This window comes from Oreochromis niloticus, linkage group LG15 (assembly GCF_001858045.2).
Source record: "Oreochromis niloticus isolate F11D_XX linkage group LG15, O_niloticus_UMD_NMBU, whole genome shotgun sequence".
Taxonomy (NCBI): domain Eukaryota; kingdom Metazoa; phylum Chordata; class Actinopteri; order Cichliformes; family Cichlidae; genus Oreochromis; species Oreochromis niloticus.
The window spans coordinates 38,654,631-38,675,574 of record NC_031980.2 but is presented as its reverse complement, the minus strand read 5'-3'; the positions used below and the strand labels follow the sequence as shown (position 1 = coordinate 38,675,574).

Genomic DNA, 20,944 nt, shown 5'->3' with positions numbered 1-20,944 from the left:
AAGTGCTTTCAAACAAAGTGCTGAACAGTTATTTGAAGTTAAAAAGATAAATAAATAAATACAAGCAATACAGAAAAAGCAATACAATTTAAGAACTAAATGGCATACAATTAAGACACATAGGATTGGGTGAACAAGTGGGTCTTTACCTTAGATTTAAAAACCTCCACAGAGCATGAGTCCCTAATATCTTGAGGGAGGTTATTCCATAACAATTGGGCAAAAAAAGAAAAAGCACGCTCACCAGTAGTCTTTTTTTGTGGCTTAAGGAACTTTTAGAAGGCCTTTAGAGCACATATGTTCCTACCCACAGGAAGGAACATAGAAGCGCAAAAGGACAGAGAGATATGAAGGCGGCAAACGATTTAAAGCCTTGTAGGTGTGCAACATGACCTTGTGGGGCCTCCCTGCTGCTTCAGAGCCAGGGCGGTCTGCTTGCCTCCACCCCGGGGGAAAAGGTAACGTCTCCTGGGTCTAGGTGCGGTTTCCCTGTCCTGGTACCTGGACCTGGCCTCTGGCCCTGCGGCTCGGTTCACTCTGGCACAACTGGCTGCCAGCAGAGCCCACGAGCACGCCACTGCCGTCCCCTCTGGCTTCTGCTCTGTGGCTGCTGGGTGACCCCTGATCTCGGGGTCTCCTCAGCTCTTCCCAGGAGGGTGGCACGGATGCCCCTCCGGTGGTCCTCGTTGGGCTCTCGCATTCTGGGGCCTCTGGATGTCTGGGGCCTGGATCTCCTCAATGCCTGCTTCATGCCCTGGGGGACAGGGCTATGGCTCCCCACACCCTCTAGCAGATCATTACATGGAGAAACCTTTTGAACACAAGCACGCTCATCCACACAGGTGTGCACACAGGTGTTCACTGTTCATAGACACAAAATACACCTTTCTTGGCTGCTACCTCAAAGCACACTGTCGGTCCTGCGTTCTACATAGAGCTGGGGGATAAAACGATAATGATATGTATTGCCAAATAACTTTTTCTCGATAGAAAAATTAAACTATTGCGATAGGCCTCATCTCTCTTGTCCTCTTAAAAAAAAAAAGAACAGCCAATCCAAATTAAGTAGCGCAGAGCCGAACCAATCACAGCCGCAGTGTCACGTCACGTGACTTGTTACGTACAGCACAAGCGCCAAGGCGCACATGTGTATTTGTTTTTGCAGCCGTGCAGCCCGGGTAATGAAGGAAATGAGTTTGCCGACTAGAGAAAAATCAAGCGAGAGCGTGAGCGAAGGTTACCGAAGAAAAAACAGATGATGGTTCCAATGCCAGAGAGCTTGTCGAACGGAAAGGCCACAGGAGTTCCGTAGTGTGAAGGTATTTCGACTATTTCAAGTCTGACAAAAAACAGAGTAGCGCGCACTGTAAACTGTGCCGAAACCAAGTCTGGAAATACAATAAAGCGGTGCATGCTCAATCTCTGACTGAAAGTGCTAATTCGTCATTCGGCTTTTGTCAGACTAAAGTCACTGTTAAAACTGTTTGAAAAGCTAAGCTATACAACAAGGAGAGATTGAGAATTTCCTTTTAGTTCTCAGTTTATTTGATATTGACAAAAGTTAGTCAATTTTGTCTGTTCTTCTGTAAAACAAACTAAGATTTATTTTTAGAATTAATATTTTGTTTCTAAGTGGAATTGTCAATTTAGTCTGTTTTGTTTGTTCTATTTTGAAACTTAAACGCTTTAGCTGCTGCCTTTTGTGTAGTTTGCAATATTTGCCTTTATTTATCTGAAACTGAAGTCTCATGTTCCTTAAGTACATCTACCCTGTTGAACTTATTATGGGAAATAAATATTTTAATTAAAACAAGCTGCTAATTTTTTCACATTTTACTTGTGATCAACGGCACATTTAAATCTTACAAATATAGTTATTTGGCTTATATCGTGATATATATCGTTATCGCCTGAAATGAAAAAAACATATCGTGATATGAAAAAATCTTATATCGCCCAGCTCTAGTTCTACACAACAACATTCAATACTTACTATTTACTGTTATTTGCACTTAACTAGATTCATGTGATGGTGTTGTGTTTATTATGTTGCTCTCTTTTTTTTGCTTATTTTCTCTTTTTTTTATTTTTTATTTTTAATTGCCCTTTCTCACTGTCCCTCTTCCCCTCTGTTTTTCTTTTCCTTCATCTTTCTTTCTCAATTTCCTATCCCCCAGCCATGTCAGTCCTGTCTGTAACAACTGAAAAAAAAAAGAAAAAAAGAAAGAACAACAAAGGTTGATCAAATGGACCAATACGGCAAGGCTGTGATGATCCACTTGGTAAAGTAATTCCACTGGGTATCTTTGTTAGCCTTCAGACAACAATTCTGACGGCTAAAGAACCAAACAGGACAGGCAAAAAAAAAAAAAAACCCAACAACAAACAAACAAAAAATCAAACAATTTTGATACCTTCTTCTTAATATTACAGTTTTATGTTTGCTGAGGTGTTTTCATGATGTTTTATTTATTCTTGATCTAAAGTAATAGTATGAAAACGTCCTCCACCACTTGTCACTATCAGCTAAGGATAAATATTGTTGCTAATAAGCAGGTATTCATTTAACTATAGAAGTAAGAATATTATACAATTCTTTTGTGAGGTGAAGGTGAAGACCTCCATTTAGAGAGCAGACAGGCAGTACTAACAGTCTTTCAGTCAGATCCAGTTTTTTGATAAATTGCAAAATAGTGAAGGAAGATGTTTACTTTTGTGAGTGTATTGGGGGCGGGCATTGTCACAGTTTTCCTTTCCATAGAAGTCACCACACATAACAGCTGTGATGTTGGTTTGTGGACACCTCTCTGGGTATTTCCTTGGTGCTCTTTCCTGAACTTGGTGTTTGTGACTGATGCTCATCGTCTCCATGCGAAGGTAAGTGAAGCAGTCTGTAATGTTTTCCTGGCCAACATCAGTTGTGTGCAGCTTAGTTCCAGCACAAATCTTCAGCTCCATAGTTCACTGTAACGGACTCACAGCTGGACCAACGAGACAGAGTGTTAAAAACTTTCTCCTTTTAAGGGTTGTGAGTGTGTGGTAGTTAATATTAAATGTCTCTAAGTAGGTGTAAATACTTAATTACGCTGTAGATGATCTATAGTCTGTATATAAAAGATGGCAACAGACACAGGGTTCATAGTTTAGTTTGTTGAAGCTTTTAGTTGAGTGCTTTTTTTCTTCTGTTTCTGGAAGTTTCAGCTGCTGTTCACAGACAGGTTTGTTGTCCTGGATCTTTGTAGTTTGAAGGAAAAAGAATTCCGTTATGAGTCAGTTTGAATGTTTTTAAACAAAATGTATTAAATCTCCTTGCCTTGATTGTAACGTTGGAGTACCCTGAGGTTCCATACTGGGACCCCTTTTATTTTCTTTTTACATTCATGATTTACCAAATGTTTGTCAGAACATCAATACCCAGCTGTGTGCAGATGATGCTGTTATTTTTACACAGGCAGAGTCTGATATGGAAGGTTTAGAAATACTGACAACAGCAACGAACTGTATTAATGAGTAGCTTACTAAGTCATATCTACTTCTTAATTTAAAAAACACAAAACTTTTTGCATGGTTCTCTCAAAAGGGAACAACATCAAGAAGTTCAAATTGTGCATGTTTCTTTTTCTTCTTCAGTATCTTTGTGTTATTATAGATTCCACCTTATCGTTTGAGAATCAGGTTAAGAACATATCTAAAAACATATATTTTAACTTACCTGATTTTAGATCAATTACATCATCGCTGCCAAAAAGCAGCGAGGATGTTTCTCTTTTCTTACATAGAATACCGTTTTATTAATTGGTCACTGGCATTTATCACTAACAATCTTTATTTTAAAAGGCCTTAAAGGCATTGGACAGAAAACCATTATTTAATTTGATCGTTGTCTCACACTCCAGAAATATAATTTCTACATTTTTTAACTTTTAAAATTTGCTTGTTCAATTTATAAGATCTTACATGGACTTGCTCCGCCCACATTGGGTGAATTCATCATGTTTAAATCCAATATCAGTAGAAGCGTGAACAGAGCCTGTATTAGAGAGGATTGTGCAATGCCTTTAAGACAAACAACACTAAGTAAACAGGTGGCAAAAAGATGACCTTTGAGCTGAGCAGGAAGAACAGCCTGAGGTTTCTCTGCTTTATACTCCATGTCATCCTAGTCTGTGTGACATCAGAAACATAGCAACTGCTTAGCAACCCCACTTCCTGTTTCCTCTGAGCCAGGGTTGCATGGTTGCCCCTCTGATGGTGCTCCTTGGGCTCTCGCACTCTGGGGGCCTCTGGATGCCTGGATCTCCTCCATGTTTGCTCATGCACTGGGTGGTGGAGGTATGGCTCCCCAGACCCTCTAGCAGATCGTTACATGGAGAAACCTTTGAATACAAGCACGCTCACACATACAGGTGTGCGCACAGGTGTACACATGGGTGCTCACAGACACAAATTATACCTTTCTTGGCTGCTACCTCAAAGCACTGCCAGTGTTGCGTGCTACACAACCACATTCAATATTTAGTATTTACTGTTAGTTACATTTATCTGGGTTATTGGTGCAGTGTCATGTTTATTAGGTTGCTCTCTTTTTGCTTGTTTTCTTTTTTTTTCTCTCTCAACCGTTGATCCACTGGATTTTTTTGTGTGTCTTCACTCACTGTCCCTCTTCCCCTCTGTTTTTCTATCCCTCCCTTTCTTTCTCTCTCCCTTTCCTATCTCACCGTCCTGGCTGTTCCATCTGTAATAACTTAAAATAAATAAATAAATAGATAATAATAACAAAGGTCAATTAAATGGACCAATACACCAAGGCCGTGATGAAGTAAATCCGTTGGGCATCTTTCTTGGCCTTCAGACAATAATTCTGATGGCTGAAGAGTGAAACGGGACAGGCAAAAATACCAAAAAACAAACAAAAAAAATCGGACGGTCTAGCCTTTGTCAGGCTCCTCAGGTTGATTCTAAGCACTAGAAACATTTTATACATTATATATGGTGCCGTGACTACACCGGTCTCCCTGATCCTTTTGTCTTGGTAGAGATCACACAGAGATGTTTCCAAGTTTCACACAATCACTTTATTCCCAAATAGCGTTACCAACACTGTTAAAAATGTTCATTTGGAGATGAACACATTACATCCTATGTAGGCTTATTCTAAAGGCTGATCTAAAGTATTCTAACCCAGCAGTTACATTTATATTCTATTGTCTCCTCCCATCCAGGAGTGGACACTACCCACAGTGGAAAAGTATTGGTAGAGTGACCAGGGCTTCTAACACCCTTACCCTCATCTCCTCTTAAGGTAATGTCAGTAAGTTATTTGTCTACCCCTCACCCTCAGTAACTCTTGCTTCCTCCCATGGGGGTGGGGATTCACTGTTCTCCTGCACTGCACCCCAGTTCCTTGTTCACATTCCAGGAATGTTTTCTATTTGTATCCTACGCCCTATCAACAACCGCCATATTATAATATTGCAAGCAATCACAAACTATAGTCTCTTTAACTCTAATGTATATTAAGTACTCTATTATCCTCAACAATGGCCAATATTACATGTATTATTATATTAGTTATTATTATTTATTACAACAGTGAACTTTGTTTCAAATACTGAGCTTCAGTAAAGACTCAAGTTGCATTTATTTATATTTCCTATCACTTTATATCTTCACTCAAAGACAAATATCTTTTAAAGTGTGTGTATATATAGAGACAAATATTGTTCTTTTAGTCTGTTAGCATTACTTAATTTGTCTGAAAGCTTACATATATGGGTAACAGGAAAATTGTTGTGATAACTGTTTCTGATTAAATTTAAATGAGATTTCTTTAGACCCCATTCCTAGAAAACTGCTCAAAGAAGTCCTGCCATTAATTAATGCTTCAATCTTAAATCTGTCCAACCCATCTCTAATAATTGGCGATGTACCACAGGCCTTCAAGCTGGCTGTATTTAAACCTTTACATAAAAAGCCATCTCGAGACCCAGCTGTCTTAGCTAATTATAGGCCAATCTCCAACCTTCCTTTCATATCAAACATCCTTGAAAGAGTAGTTGTCAAACAGCTAACAGATCACCTGCAGAGGAATGGCTTATTTGAAGAGTTTCATTCAGGTTTCAGAGCTCATCACAGCACAGAAACAGCTTTAGTGAAGGTTACAAATGATCTTCTTATGGCCTCTGACAGTGGACTCATCTCTGTGCTTGTCCTGCTAGACCTCAGTGCAGCGTTCGATACTGTTGACCATAATATTCGATTAGCACAATTAGAGCACGCTGTAGATATTACAGGTACTGCGCTGCAGTGGTTTGTATCATATCTATCTAATAGACTCCAATTTGTTCATGTAAATGGAGAGTCCTCCTCACACACTAAGGTCAAATATGGAGTTCAACCGGGTTCAGTGCTAGGACCAATTATGTTCACATTATACATTCTTCCCTTAGGCAGCATCATTAGAAGGCATAGCATACATTTTCACTGCTATGCAGATGACACCCAGCTCTATCTGTCCATGAAGCCAGATAACACACACCAATTAGTTAAATTGCAGGAATGTTTTAAAGACATAAAGACCTGGATGGCCACTAACTTTCTGCTCTTTAATTCAGATAAAACTGAGGTTATTGCCCTGAAAATCTTAGAAATATGGTATCTAACCAGATTCTTACTCTGGATGGCATTACCTTGGCCTCCAGTAACACTGTGAGGAACCTCGGAGTCATTTTTGACCAAGACATGTCCTTCAATGCACATATTAAACAAATATGTTAGACTGCTTTCTTCCATTTGCGCAACATCTCTAAAATTAGAAATATCCTGTCTCAGAGTGATGCTGAAATACTAGTTCATGCATTTATTACTTCCTGGCTGGACTACTATAATTCATTATTATCAGGATGTCCTAAAAACTCCCTGAAAGGCCTTCAATTAATCCAAAATGCTGCAGCAAGAGTCCTGACAGGGACTAGAAAGAGAGCGCATATTTGTCTTGTTTTGGCTTCCCTTCATTGCCTCCCTGTTAAATCCAGATCTGAATTCAAAATCCTGCTCCTCACATACAAGGTCTTAAATAATAAGATAAGATAAGATAAGATAACCTTTATTAGTCCCACATGTGGGAAATTTTTTTTGTCACAGCAGGAAGTGGACAGTGCAAAAGTTATATAGCAAAATTAGAATACAATAAGAATAAAATACTGTACACAACTGTACAGAATAGAATAAAATAAAATACTATATACAGTAGAATAAATAGAATAAAATATACAATAGGATAAAAATAGCATGCAAATGCTTTATAGAACTGAGTAAAAATACAACTATGTCAGAAAAAGAATATTGCACTTAGTATTATTGCACATGTGTGGATGTGTGTGTTTGATCGGTTGAAGTCTTTGTTGTGGAGTCTGACAGCAGTGGGGAGGAAAGACCTGCGAAATCTCTCCGTCCCACACCGTGGGTGCCGCAGCCACTGAAGGAGCTGCTCAGTGCTGTCACAGTCTCATGCATGGGGTGGGAGATGTTGTCCAGCAGTGATGACAGCTTAGCCACCATTCTCCTGTCACTCACCACCTCCACTGGGTCCAGAGGGCATCCTAGAACAGAGCTGGCCCTTCTAATCAGCCTGTTCAGTCTCTTCCTGTCCCCGGCAGAGATGCTGCCCCCCCAGCAGACCACACCGTAAAAGATGGCTGAGGCCACCACAGAGTCATAGAAGGTCTTCAGGAGTGGGCCCTCCACTCCAAACGACCTGAGTCTCTGCAGCAGGTACAGCCTGCTCTGCCCTTTCCTGTAGAGGGCGTCTGAGTTATGAGTCCAGTCCAGTTTGTTGTTCAGATGAACACCAAGGTACCTGTAGCTGTCCACAGCCTCAATGTCCATACCTTGGATGTTCAGTGGTTGCAGTGGAGGATGTTTGTGCCTGTGGAAGTCTACCACCAGCTCCTTGGTTTTACTGGCGTTGATCTGGAGGTAGTTCAGCTGGCACCAGTCCACAAAGTCTTGGGTTAGTCCTCTGTACTCCTTGTCGTCCCCATCAGTGATGAGGCCGACTATTGCAGAGTCATCAGAGAACTTCTGCAGGAAGCACTGGGTGGAGTTGTGGGAGAAGTCTGCAGTGTAGATGGTGAAGAGGAACGAAGCCAGAACCGTTCCCTGTGGGGCCCGTGTACTGCAGACGACCCTGTCCGACACACAGCCCTGAGTCCTCACATACTGTGGTTGGTCGGTGAGGTAGTCCAAAATCCAGGTAGTGAGGTGATGGTCCACTCCAGAGTTCTCCAGCTTGTCCTTCAGAACTGAGGGAAGAATAGTGTTGAAGGCACTGGAAAAATCAAAGAACATGATTCTCACAGTGCTCCCAGCGGTCTCCAAGTGAGCAAGGGAACGATGTAGGAGGTGAATGACGGCATCATCCGCTCCAATGCCAGGCTGGTAGGCAAACTGAAGTGGGTCAAGTGATGAGCTCACCAGGCGCTGAAGCTGCGCCAGGACCAGCCGCTCCAGGGTCTTCATCAGGTGGTATGTTAGAGCCACCGGCCTGTAGCTGTTGAGGTCCTTGGGGCGTGAAGTCTTTGGCACTGGTACAACACAGGACGTTTTCCAGAGCTGTGGGACTCTCCCCAGCGTCAGGCTCAGGTTGAAGAGGTGCTCAATCACCCCACACAGTTGGTCTGCGCAGGACCTGATGACCCTCGAGCTGATGCCATCTGGGCCCGCTGCCTTCTTGGCTTTAATCCTCCTCAGTTCCCTCCTAACCTGGGTGGCTGAGAGAGACAGGCGGGAGCCTTGTGTTGAGTGTGTATTGGATGCTGTTGTTGGGGGTGGAGAGGAGTGAGCAGGGTGAATAGAGGAGGTGTGAAGTGTCTGAGGTGTCAGAGGTGGAACAGCAGCAGTGGGGGTGGGTGAGTCTGCAGCCGATGTTGAAGACTGCCTCATGGATGAATCAAATCTGTTGAAGAAATGATTCAGGCCCCATCTTATCTTAATGACCTTATAGTACCATATAACCCTATTAGAGCACTTCACTCCCACAGTGCAGGCTTACTTGTTGTTCCTAGAGTATTTAAAAGTAGAATGGGAGGGAGAACCTTCAGTTTTCATGCCCCCTCTTCTATGGAACCAGCTTCGCATTTGGATTCGGGAGACAGACACTATCTCTGCTTTTAATATTAGACTTAAAACTTTACTTTTTGCTAAAGCATATAGTTAGGGCTGGACCAGGTGACCCTGAATCCTCCATTAGTTATGCTGCAATAGACGTAGGCTGCCAGAGGATTGCCATGATGCATTGAGTTTTTCCTTTCCAGTCACCTTTCTCACTCACTATGTGTTAATAGACCTCTCTGCATTGAATCGTACCTGCTGTTAATCTCTGTCTCTCTACCACAGCATGTCTTTACCCTGTTTACCCCGCCCCTCCCTGAGCCTGGTTCTGCCAGAGGTTTTCTTCCTGTTAAAAGGGAGTTTTTCCTTCCTACTGTCGCCAAAGTGCTTGCTCATAGGGGGTCCTATGATTGTTGGGTTTTTCTCTGTATCTATTATTGTAGGATCTACTGTACAATATAAAGTGCCTTGAGGCCACTGTTGTTGTGATTTGGCGCTATATAAATAAAACTGAATTGAATTGAATTGAATTGAATTAAAATGAAGAGTAGACTGATATATTAAATATTCCTTTATTGGGTGAGGAAATCAGACCATGTCACAACTGCTTTAAGTAACACAGAATAGATATCAGAGCCTTAAACAGGCTGACTTCTGCTAAATGGGTCAAACTGGGCAGAAATTTTAGAAACACATAACATCGGTATAAAATATCATGTAACACTATAGATCAACTTACCTCAAAATATATAAACCGTATAAACATTTACAGCAATATGATGCAACAAACACAGCAGTACTACTAATCTCAAATACTCAAAGCTACATATAACTGAAAAAACATGGACATTTATTTTTAGGTATATTGTCTAACTTGAAGGTCCCAAGTACATTCTCCCACACTGAAAACACTTGAATGATAAAATTATTTGAACATTACCTAATAAGACTGATTCTGGACAGATAATTTGTTATTTTAAACTTTTCTAACAAGGAACAGTCTGTCTATTCTCTACATCTGTCACCTGGTGCTGGCTCTTCCTCCTCCTCTTCATTAGCCCTGGTGGATCATCAGGGGTGCAAAGCCTCAGAGATGATCTTTAGCAGTGGGTCCCTCCGTCTGTCCTGACTCTGGACACTTACATTTTCTGTTTGTGTTATTACGAGTGCCAAACAAGAAGAGTTCCCAGATGGTACAGTGGCCATATCTGTGACTCCTATGAATAAAGCACCATTCTTTTATGGAAGCCGCATTTGGAGCAGCCTTCGAATTCAGAGAGCCTTGTCCCTTGGCTGTGACATAATCAGCCTTAAGATGCAGCCTCTGAAGGATGCACTCTTTGAAATGGGAAACAGCTTGGGTAAGCAGTCAGCTTGGTTCTGGACATTGTTACTGAAATAAAGCTGCTCACTGCCATTTCTACAGCCATGTTTGACCTACTGCTTTGTAGGACTACAGTAATGGAGAGATTTGGATGCTGAACTCGACTCTCTGTGACAGTTTTTGTAGTGAACTGATGAAAGCTGTGTCTCAGACACTGTGGGGACTAACACGTTATTAAGTAACGCGTTACAGTAACTACGTTATTATTGTGTAACAAGCATTGTAACTAGTTATTATGCCAAAATCAGGAATGTGTTTATTGTTACTGGGATTTAGATAGGGTTGTTATCCGTTACTTCGTGTGTTGCATTCGACTTACCTCGGAAATCGGAACACGGACCTGTCACACTCGAGTAAATGGCGTTCAGGTTAACCTCATCAGAGAAGTCGGGACTCCAATATGGCGATGCCCTCGAAAACGGTTGTTTTGCTAGCCCTCTACAAAAACAAATTACTACTAAACATATATGCAGCTCATCTGCAGTCTGGAGTTACCTACATTTTCTTACTCGCAGTATTGCCAACACCTCAGTAAGGAAAATCACTATTGGCTGTCCTAAAAGTCGCTAGAAGTTGCTAAATGACGTCATTGTCTAGTTTGCATAATTGGTCCATAATTGTAACAGATGCTCTAAGAGAGAGAAATAACATCGTGGAAGAGACATAAAGTGAGTAAAAAACACCCTAAAAGCATTTAGAATATATTTAGAACTACAAATTAAATTTCTCTTAGCCATTATTGTTTTCAGTAATTCCAACCCTCCTCCTTTATCTGGACTTGGGATCAGCAAAAGTGACCCAAAATAGGCACTCTGGCAGAGTTACTTTTTTGGTGTGTGTGTGTGTCATTTTAAGTAGTTTTAAACCTTGTGATCCACAAAAATTAACAGTAAAAGAAGAACATTTTTAACCATTAATAATCAAAATGGACATAGCAAGCCTCACCAGACAGCTTCAGCCGAAATCGGATGTACAAGATGGAATTAAGGCTCAGCAAGGACATTCAGTTTCTAAGTTTGCAATGATTGGAATGATGTATTGTAGTGCATTGATTTCAGAATCAATGCACTAAGAAAAATGTACAGTTACTGCTGCTCCGGAGGGGAAGCAGCAGCTTCGCTCATGCACGATTCCATTGCAGTTTGTACGCGTGGTGGTGAATATCTCCTGCTCTGACACCAGCTGGGGGCGACTGCTGCATGAGGACTACCTGCCGCCTCTGAGCGTTTTCGCACGGGCGAGGTGCCCACGGCAGCACCCGTTGCTTGTGAGAGTAAGAGCGAAACGTGCATTCACGTGAAAAAGTCGTCATAAGTCTCCAATAACACCAGAAAAAGTCACCAGATTTGTCGCTAGTCGTTTTTTGGAAAAAAAGTCACAAAGGGGGTCTGAAAACTCGCTAAATATAGCAACAAAGTCGCTAAGTTGGCAACACTGCCTACACTGCCTAAAAGCAGAATTTCCGAGTTCTGAGTACAATTGAAAGCACCACGACTGCAGTTTCCGTGTTGGATGTAAAAAGCGCACGTGACGCTGTGACGTAGGCTAGAATCTTAGACCACTGAAGCACTTAATCTACCACTATATTTTATTGATCTACATGGCCTGACTGGAGGAAATATTATTTTGGTTAAATATTGACTATTTATGAGGGTGAAAATATTTATTATTTATTTTATTTTTCTTTGTGAGGCTGAACATACTTATTATTTATTTTATTTCTCTTTGTGAGGCTAAAAATACTTTTTAGTTTGCCCGTCGTTACTGAACATGAGGTCTCCAGTTGGGGCAGTTCAGCTGTTTTCAGTTAAGTTTACAAAGAATGGACAAACCTCACTGTGTTTGTGTTGAACCATATTTGCACTACATTTTTTGCACTATTTTGATACCTACAGCTCCTAAATCGTCTGAGGCACAGTTTAATGTTGGCACTGTTAAAAGTATACTTTCTACCCATTTCAATGGCAAAAATAAATATACCTTTTAAAAGTTGCAACACAGTATATATCGTGTTTTGCGATCCACTGCTTCTTCCAAGTGATATTACGTACAATGATTAGATTTATAACACTGCTGCATCAACCCCAGAATGATGTGTTTGCATTTGTAGAGGGTTGCATTTGTAGAAATAGATTAAAACAGACAGATTAAAAAGTGACAGATAAAACAAACATTGTTAATTTCTAATTTAGTTTCATTCATTTCATCATTAACTTGCACTCACACTTAGGGATGGGTATTGATAAGATTTTCACGATTACAATTCCATTTTCGATTCTGCTTAACAATTCGATTCTTTATCGATTCTCTTATCGATTCTCTTATCGATTCTTTTAAAAAAAAGGTGAACACTAAGGTCGATTAGCTTAGAACTTTATTTTATATCTTCTCTTTCAACAAGACAGAAATTTAGGAGTAACATGGCCTTACAAACCCAACAGTGAGATCTTAAGAGATCCACAGCCTATGGCTCTTCAATAGGGTGTCACAGGGTCCCCAGGAAAAAAAATTGTAAATATAAAATAATAAAATAAATATTCTTCTGTAGCAATAACAAAGTATAACATAAATTATTCTGTAGCAATTACACAAGAATATCCAGTAATGTCCCTGCCTACAATTAAACACATTCACTTACCGAAAATCGGGGCATCTGCTGTGGCAAATGGGTGCAAGCCTTTGACCACAAACTTAGTCACTGCTCGGTGACATTTGTCTATCCTGGCCTGAAAGGAGACGCTAACGGTAGACTGCAGCGAGAACTGCCAGCCAGACTCTGTCTGTCTCTCTCATCATGGTCACCTAAATTAAGCGCACAGTAATGGCAGGTTTTGTAATAAGGCAGATCGCGCTAACATAATATGCACAGTTAGTTGATTATTTAAATGCCGTATTAATGGGAGAGGAAGTGCAAACGTTACCGCTGCTGCTGGGTTGAGATTCACGAGTCCGGAGCGGAATTAAAAACATGACATTCATTTAAGGTTATCGCGTGTTTTGTGAGCAAATGCTTTTGCATATTTGTAGTGTTTGCTCCTTTAAATGAAATATCTACTTTGCAAGTATTGCAAGTTGCCCTGTTGTCATCCGTTCTCGTAAAGTATAACCAAACTTTTGAGCATTTGAGCCGCTTAGGCGCCCTGCTAGGTAAATGACGCTCCGCAACGTGGTGACGTCATTCGGGGTGACTGGAATCGATAAGGGAATCGTTTGTAAAAATGGCAAACAATTCCAAGGAATTGAAACAGTGGGACCCATTTTAGGTTCAGGCCATTAGGTGGCACAATGCACTTGTGGCAGGATAGTGCTAACATGTACGCAAGCTAGAAGACTGGCATCCTTGCTGGGTATCCAGTTAGGGAAGCAACACATTAACAAGAGACGTCTGAGTAAAACCAAAGTTACTTTGAAAGTAACGAGTAACTTGAAGTAACTGAGTTACTTTTGATAGAAGTAACTAGTAATGTAACTAACTTACTAATTTAAAGTTACTTACCCAACACTGGTCTCAGATAGAGTGGATGTTAATCCAACACATCAGACGTAATCTGTATTTACACCTAAGCTTTAATGCTTGGATATCAGGACTCTTGGTCTTTGGCAGTTCAGTAAGAATCTGTATCATCAATTTCACCACAGTGTTCAGGCCCCAAAATCACACAGTTTCTCTGAAAAGAAGTTACAAGAATTGAAAAATGTCCCAAATATGTATCCCATCAGAGACTAGTTTCATAAAGGAGATTGGTAGTAGCTGCTTCACCACAGGAACTGTCATGGTCAGCGAGGCAGACCGTGGGGAAGTGGGGAATGAGGACCCAAATGCTGGACTCTTTATGCTGAAAAGTGCATTTATTTACAGTACAACATATGACAATAAATCCCCGTGCTCTCCCTTGACTGGCATGTCGTGTCTTTCCCCAAAAAGTCCATGTCTCTGTGCTCTCCGCTCCCGTGTCTTCGCACTCCCAGTGATCGCTGCCTTCCTATTTTCACGCTCCTCTTGGGCAAAAATAGGACACAAACTCTCGCGGGCATGCATTAATTCAATTCAATTCAATTCAATTTTATTTATATAGCGCCAAATCACAACAAAAGTCGCCTCAAGGCGCTTTATATTGTACAATAGATAGCACAATAATAAATACAGAGAAAAACCCAACAATCATATGACCCCCTATGAGCAAGCACTTTGGCGACAGTGGGAAGGAAAAACTCCCTTTTAACAGGAAGAAACCTCCGGCAGAACCAGGCTCAGGGAGGGGCGGCCATCTGCTGCGACCGGTTGGGGTGAAAGAAGGAAAACAGGATAAAGACATGCTGTGGAAGAGAGACAGAGATTAATAACAGATATGATTCGATGCAGAGAGGTCTATTAGCACATAGTGAGTGAGAAAGGTGACTGGAAGGGAAAAACTCAATGCATCATGGGAATCCCATGATGCATTGGACTTTACACAAAGCTCAAACACAGACATCGAGTCTTACGCAACAATCCAGTGTCGGTGGGAACTCAGCCACTCTGCTAAATAGCTCCCACGACGAGGTTTGATCAGCTGCAGGTGTGTGTGATCATCCTCTTCAGGTGTGGCCAATGTACCCATGTCCATAAACAATTCAAGAACCCTGGGTCCCTAGACCCAGGTCTTTGACTGGAACAGTAAGATCTAAGTTCAAATATTGAGGCGGAATCCAAAAATAATAACCACTGATCCGGGCTGGTGCAATTAGACGGAGATTTTAATGTACACACATGCGGAGTCCAACACTGTGCAGATTCAGCGTTGAACTAACTTACAATAGTCAGAACAAAGACTTTATAGGGTTGGCAGTCTGCCTGTTGCCAGGCAGACTCAAACAAAGCATACGTCACTCCAAAACCACAAACGTTCAGTTAACTTTGAACACAGTTTTTAACAAAGAACATTGTCTTCGGCTCGACCCCAGGTGCTTCCTGTCACCATCCTGCCCAGGCTTATCTTCTGGAACATCAGGTCCACGTTCTGCACAAACTGTCACTCAGGCACAATTTTGCAGTTGCAAGCAAAGCATAATTAAACTCTTACCTATATAAATGAGTCTACCTAATATGTATGTGTATGTGGGTGTATGTCTGTCTGTGCGTGCACAGAGTTTGCATATGCTCTCTGCACCTTAGTTGACCTAAACTTAGGCAACCAGGCTAAGGCCATCCTGTGTGTAATGATCTTGACTTATATGTAAAATGTATAAAACAAATGTTTCAATCTAATACAACTACTTAAAGCTTAATCAAAGCTTAATCAAAGATAAATGCATCAAAGATGATAATAGCATCATCCAAACTGCTCCTCAGAATTACTTGCACTGAGACTGTGCTTTCGGTTTCACTTCTGCAGAAGCATGCAGTTTCCTGTCTTATTTTGAGGATACTCAGCGTTAGGCCTTTTCTTTCACAATGCAGTCTGCCCATAAACTTTTAAGATTATAGATTCAAAAGCATTTCGGGTTATAGATTCAACTCAACAATTTAAAGTGGTTCTTCCTGGACCTGTAATAAAAGCTTAATTGGGTGCCAATATGTTTAAACATCTAAATGCACTATCAATATTAATAATTAATGGAATAGTAATAATGATCATAAAAAATAGCAGCAAATAATAGCAGTAAAATATTTCTCCTCTTGACAATCTCCAGCACACAATGAACACCACACTCACTTAACATAAACACACATATTAAAACACAATTTTAAACAATACCCATTTTCTTTTAGTGTCTTACCACTGTGTTCCCAACAAAACATACAAGTATAAATGTTTCGTAAACTTATCTATAGCTACTCATGTTAAGTGTACCCGAATTTCCAGCTTGCAGAGGGTGTGAGAACAGCGTGCTCCTCATCAGATGAACAGATGAAAAAGAAAATTCTAGAGGGGTAGGTGACTGTGGTGCGTTCGATGACTGCAAAATGATCAGGAATCTCATACTTCAGAAAATAACCTGGGTTACATGCACATGAATGATTTGTGTTTCCTCTGCAGGTAAAGGTGTGTAAAGTGTGTGTGAGCTGATGTGGATGTGAATTCATCAGCATGGATCAGTGTGGGGACAGAGAGGAGGGAGTCCTTCCCTCTAAAACCAGTCTGTGTGGGGAACATGAGAGCCAGACCAAAGCTCAGAGGTGAGATGACCATCTCTAACTGTCCATGACTCTTCTCCGTGTCACAGCACAGCACTCACATCACTGCTCCATCATTATTCACAGGAACCAAACTGGACCTCCACCCAGAAGGGTGTCCTATAAGAGTAAACGGGTGAAGGATTTCTTTCGTAATTTAGGGGAGGGAAGGTCATCTGAGAGAAGGTAGGTGGTGATGAGACAGGAGGGGAACACAGCTGGGAGTAATCACACACACGAGACAGGTAGAAAGCAAAACTGAACACACTGAACACTAGACGAAGGACTATCAAAAGGAAAAAAAACAGGAAATATGAGAAACAGACTAAGATGCAAACTTGACACTGACATGGAGACACGATTGACTGGTGAGACAGAGGGAACACAGAAACAAAGAGGAACTAAACTAGAAGGCACAGGAAACAGAATAGAGCTTCTCTGTCTCTGATTTTCATGTTTTTGTGTCTGAGCTGTTAAAGAGTCTGAGAGGTCACAATGAGACCCAGGGGAACATCTAAGCAGCTAAAACGAATGAGCCCTCCATCAGGATAACATTGAACAACAGTTTGTTGTCATGGGAGCGCTGACAGGATAAAGTACTGCACTCCAAAAATACTGTGTACAGCTAAATCAAAATATTTGTGTCTGATTTAATTGTTTTCTTTTTTATGTACTTTCTTGATATGACTCATTTCAAATATATATAATAACAGCGAAAAGTGATGAAAAAACATTTGGACAAATATGGAAAAAATCAGTCATGTTGTCCTGTGAGAATAACTTTCCTAAAATAATATTTAGAAGACTGTAGTTCTAATCTAAGACTTGTAGTTTGATCAGCAGGAGACCAGAACTCCGAAAATGATCGTGGTGAAGCTTCACTCCCTGAGACTGAACCTATGAAGTATTCTGAAATATTTAAGCTCTATGTAGATGTCCTCGAGCCTTCATCTCACAGCCAGCTGCACACAGAGAAAAGTCTTATTAGTTTAACTCAGAGGAAAACTTGTCCTGATCAAAATGAGCTTGTAAAGCACTGTCCCCTTTAATGGGATTGGTGTTGTATGGCTTTATTTTTGTCTCTATTCTGAGTACTCTTAAAAAAAAATGTAAGCGCAAATGTTGCATTTTGAGGAGAAAATTATTTTGAGAGAAGAAAAGTTTAATTTGAGCGAATAAAATTCATTGCTGCATGTAAAAAATGTACTTCAGTGTTTGCTATCATCCATATACACACACAGTAACAGCCCCACGGTCCAGAATGTAGCTATATCCATTTTTGGTTAGTATGTTTAATTATTTTATTTTAAATATATATATATATATATATATATATATATATATATATATATATATATATATATATTGTGTTTCTGGAATGTAGTAGCTAGCAAGGTGATTGAAGACCGTAACAGCCAATCACAATGTTTGCATCCTAGTCTGATTGGCTGGTTTTGTGGCACTCTTATAATGGTGTACAGAGAGTTGAGCGCTCATGAAGCAGAGATGTTGTGAGCGCGAACGACACACTGAAAGGGGGTCGGCAGATGTCTGTGAGCACACAGAGCAGAGATCTGAGCAAGAGCAGATGCCAACAACTGAGCGAAAGGGGCTGTTATTGTGTGTGTATATGGAAAATAGCAAACACTGGAATACATTTCTTGCACGCAGCAATGAATTTTGTTTGCTGAAATTAAACTTTTCTTCTCTCAAAATAATTTACATTACAAAATGCCATAGTGTTGTAATGTAAAATGTTTTAGATTATGGAATTAAATAAATGAATATTTTCCTACTTTACCAAAGTCTAGCACAGATACATATTTTTTTGCCTTCTGCCTCTATATTGGAGAATGAAGGGAATAAGCCCCCAAAATATTGGTTCTGCAAAGAGTGGGTTTCCATAAATAAAGATAAATCAGTGCAATGGAAACATGACACACAGTTATATAGTTATATATTATAGTTATGGTTATATATTATATAGCTTTTATATGTCTATATAAAAACCATTTATTCCTTTAGTTTGTATTATTAAAAGAGGAGGGGTTAGGGGAGCGTCTGTGTTTATATAGGCAGGGAGAGGAAGTCTGAAAATACAGATGTGATAAAGATAAGAAGAATAAAATAATCACACACACACAAATAATAAATGAATAAATATATAAAGAGGTGCTACTGGAGCCAGTGTGGACATAGAGGCTAGTCACCAGGAGAACCCAGAGACGGTACAAAAGGTGATTTGTTACTGTTCCCTTTGATTGTTTCCTTTCCTTAGTCTTTCCTACTTCTCCTCCTTCCTTGTAATTGTTGTTTGATTTGACATTAGGACCAGTGTGCAGTATGGGTTCCCCTCACACTGAGTTGGAGAGGGTTGGCCCACTGCATGACCCCCTGACTCTTATCGAGTCAGGGGTCGGTTGATTGTAGTAACTGAGAGTGGAAACACTGATCTTCTCCTCTCCCTATGCTGGCCCCTCTCAACAGTTTCTGACCATGTTTCTGTTGTAGATATACTAACAATGCTAATGTTAAAGGCTGCATAACCGATGCTCAACTGGGACAAGAACTACATGTTGTGCTGTTAAATGATAAAGAAGCAGCAAAGGCAAAGATGTTTTGACTTTTGTGTGTGGACTTGTCAGAAACCACTTCTGTAATTCATTCATGTTAGCTGCTCATCTTGGATATGTTTCTGTAACTAATCAGTTACTTCTGTAAAGTATTCAAAATGAACTAATCCAAGCTAATCTGCACACACTGACTGGAAAACATGAAGGATATAACCACCACCCTCTGATGGAAGGCTTTTACTGTAAAATCTTTGCAGGGAGTGTGTATTCATAGCAAACTGCAGGCAGATCACTGAGTGTTTAATAAGATAGACAGACAGGAAAAGCAGCTCATTAGTGTTGATGAAATCAAATGAAGCATCATTTTGTTTCTAGACTGAACACTGCCTTTAGACAGAAAAGTATCTCCACTTTTACTCTTCTCTGTGACCATCAGAGCTTCTGCACAGTCTTATAAATTTGGATATTTTTAGCAACAATCAGTAAATGATTTTAGTGATAAGGAAATGTGTTCACAGAGAGAGGAAGAGTGGTGTTTGTAAGGAGGAGCAGCTGTCCTGCTGTGCTTTGTGTCAGGACGTCCTGAAGGATCCAGTATCTACCCTCTGTGGACACTGGTTCTGCAGACAGTGCATCTCCTCATACCGGGACCAGTCTGCTTCATCAGGAAACTCCTCCTGTCCCCTGTGTGGAGAAAGGTCCAGAACCAGAGCTGGACTGCAGACAGCCAGTCAGAGCAGCTGTGTACAAAGTAAGACTGAACAGCTGTCTGCTGATGGACTCATTTCTGAAAACTGGACTTCTTATTGTGTTGTTCAGACACTGAAGAGTTTTCTTTCTCTTTAGTCTCATTGTTTATCTTTCTTTCAGCAAACGTTGGTCTGCAGGAGGTTTTAGATGAACATAAGATCAGTCTGAGGAGGAGATGTGAACGTGTGACTGAAGGAAGTAATGAAACAGGAAGTAGAACCCTACTCAACACGATCTACACTGAGCTCTACATCACAGAGGGGCAGAGTGAAGAGGTTCATACCCAACATGAGGTGAGGCAGCTGGAGACAGCTTCCAAGATGGACACCCTCCATGAGACTCTAATCAGGTGCCAGGACATCTTTAAAACCTTACCATACCAACAGAGAACCATCAGAGTGGTTCTGACGAACGGCGTCGCTGGTGTTGGAAAAACCTTCTCAGTGCAGAAGTTCACTCTGGACTGGGCAGAGGGCTTGGAGAACCAACATGTCAGCGTGGTGATTCTGTTTTCATTCAGGGAGCTGAACCTGATCAGAGATGAGCAGTACAGTCTTCTGGAGCTGCTCCATGTTTTCCATCCAACATTACAAAAGGTCACAGCAGAGAAGCTCGCTGTCTGTAAACTTTTGTTCATCTTTGACGGCCTGGATGAAAGCAGACTTTCATTGGATTTCATCAAGAGGAAGCTGGTGTATGATGTCACACAGAAGTCATCAGTCAGTGACCTGCTGACAAACCTCATCCAGGGGAATTTGGTTCCCTCGGCTCTTGTCTGGATAACTTCGCGGCCTGCAGCAGCCAATCGGATCCCTCCTACATGTGTCGACAGGCTAACAGAAGTACGAGGCTTCACTGACGCCCAGAAGGAGGAGTACTTCAGGAGGAGGTTCCGTGATGAAGAGCTGTCCAGCAGAATCATCTCCCACATGAAGACATCCAGGAGCCTCCACATCATGTGTAGAATCC

The 20,944-nt window shown here is 41.0% G+C and overlaps 2 protein-coding genes across 2 annotated transcripts in view; both read left to right on the top strand.

Annotated features, from left to right (window-relative positions):
- LOC109199848 (uncharacterized) overlaps positions 1-20,944 on the top strand; it is an 827,125-nt gene that overhangs the window by 168,015 nt on the left and 638,166 nt on the right. The gene's annotated exons all lie outside the window — the stretch shown is intronic.
- Positions 16,673-20,342, top strand: LOC109199351 (tripartite motif-containing protein 72-like). The gene is made up of 4 exons (XM_019354649.1): positions 16,673-16,838; positions 19,744-19,976; positions 20,096-20,115; positions 20,325-20,342. The coding sequence occupies exons 1-4, from the start codon at positions 16,681-16,683 to the stop codon at positions 20,340-20,342; spliced, it is 429 nt and encodes a 142-aa protein (XP_019210194.1). The 5' UTR covers positions 16,673-16,680.

Excerpts from the sequence above, each read along its gene's own strand:
- LOC109199351 (XM_019354649.1), top strand. The coding sequence starts at position 16,681 with ATGACTCTTCTCCGTGTCACAGCACAGCACTCACATCACTGCTCCATC. Across the intron at positions 16,839-19,743 it reads GGAAGGTCATCTGAGAGAAG|AGAGAGGAAGAGTGGTGTTT; the intron begins GTAGGTGGTGAT and ends ATGTGTTCACAG. Across the intron at positions 19,977-20,095 it reads TCAGAGCAGCTGTGTACAAA|CAAACGTTGGTCTGCAGGAG; the intron begins GTAAGACTGAAC and ends TCTTTCTTTCAG.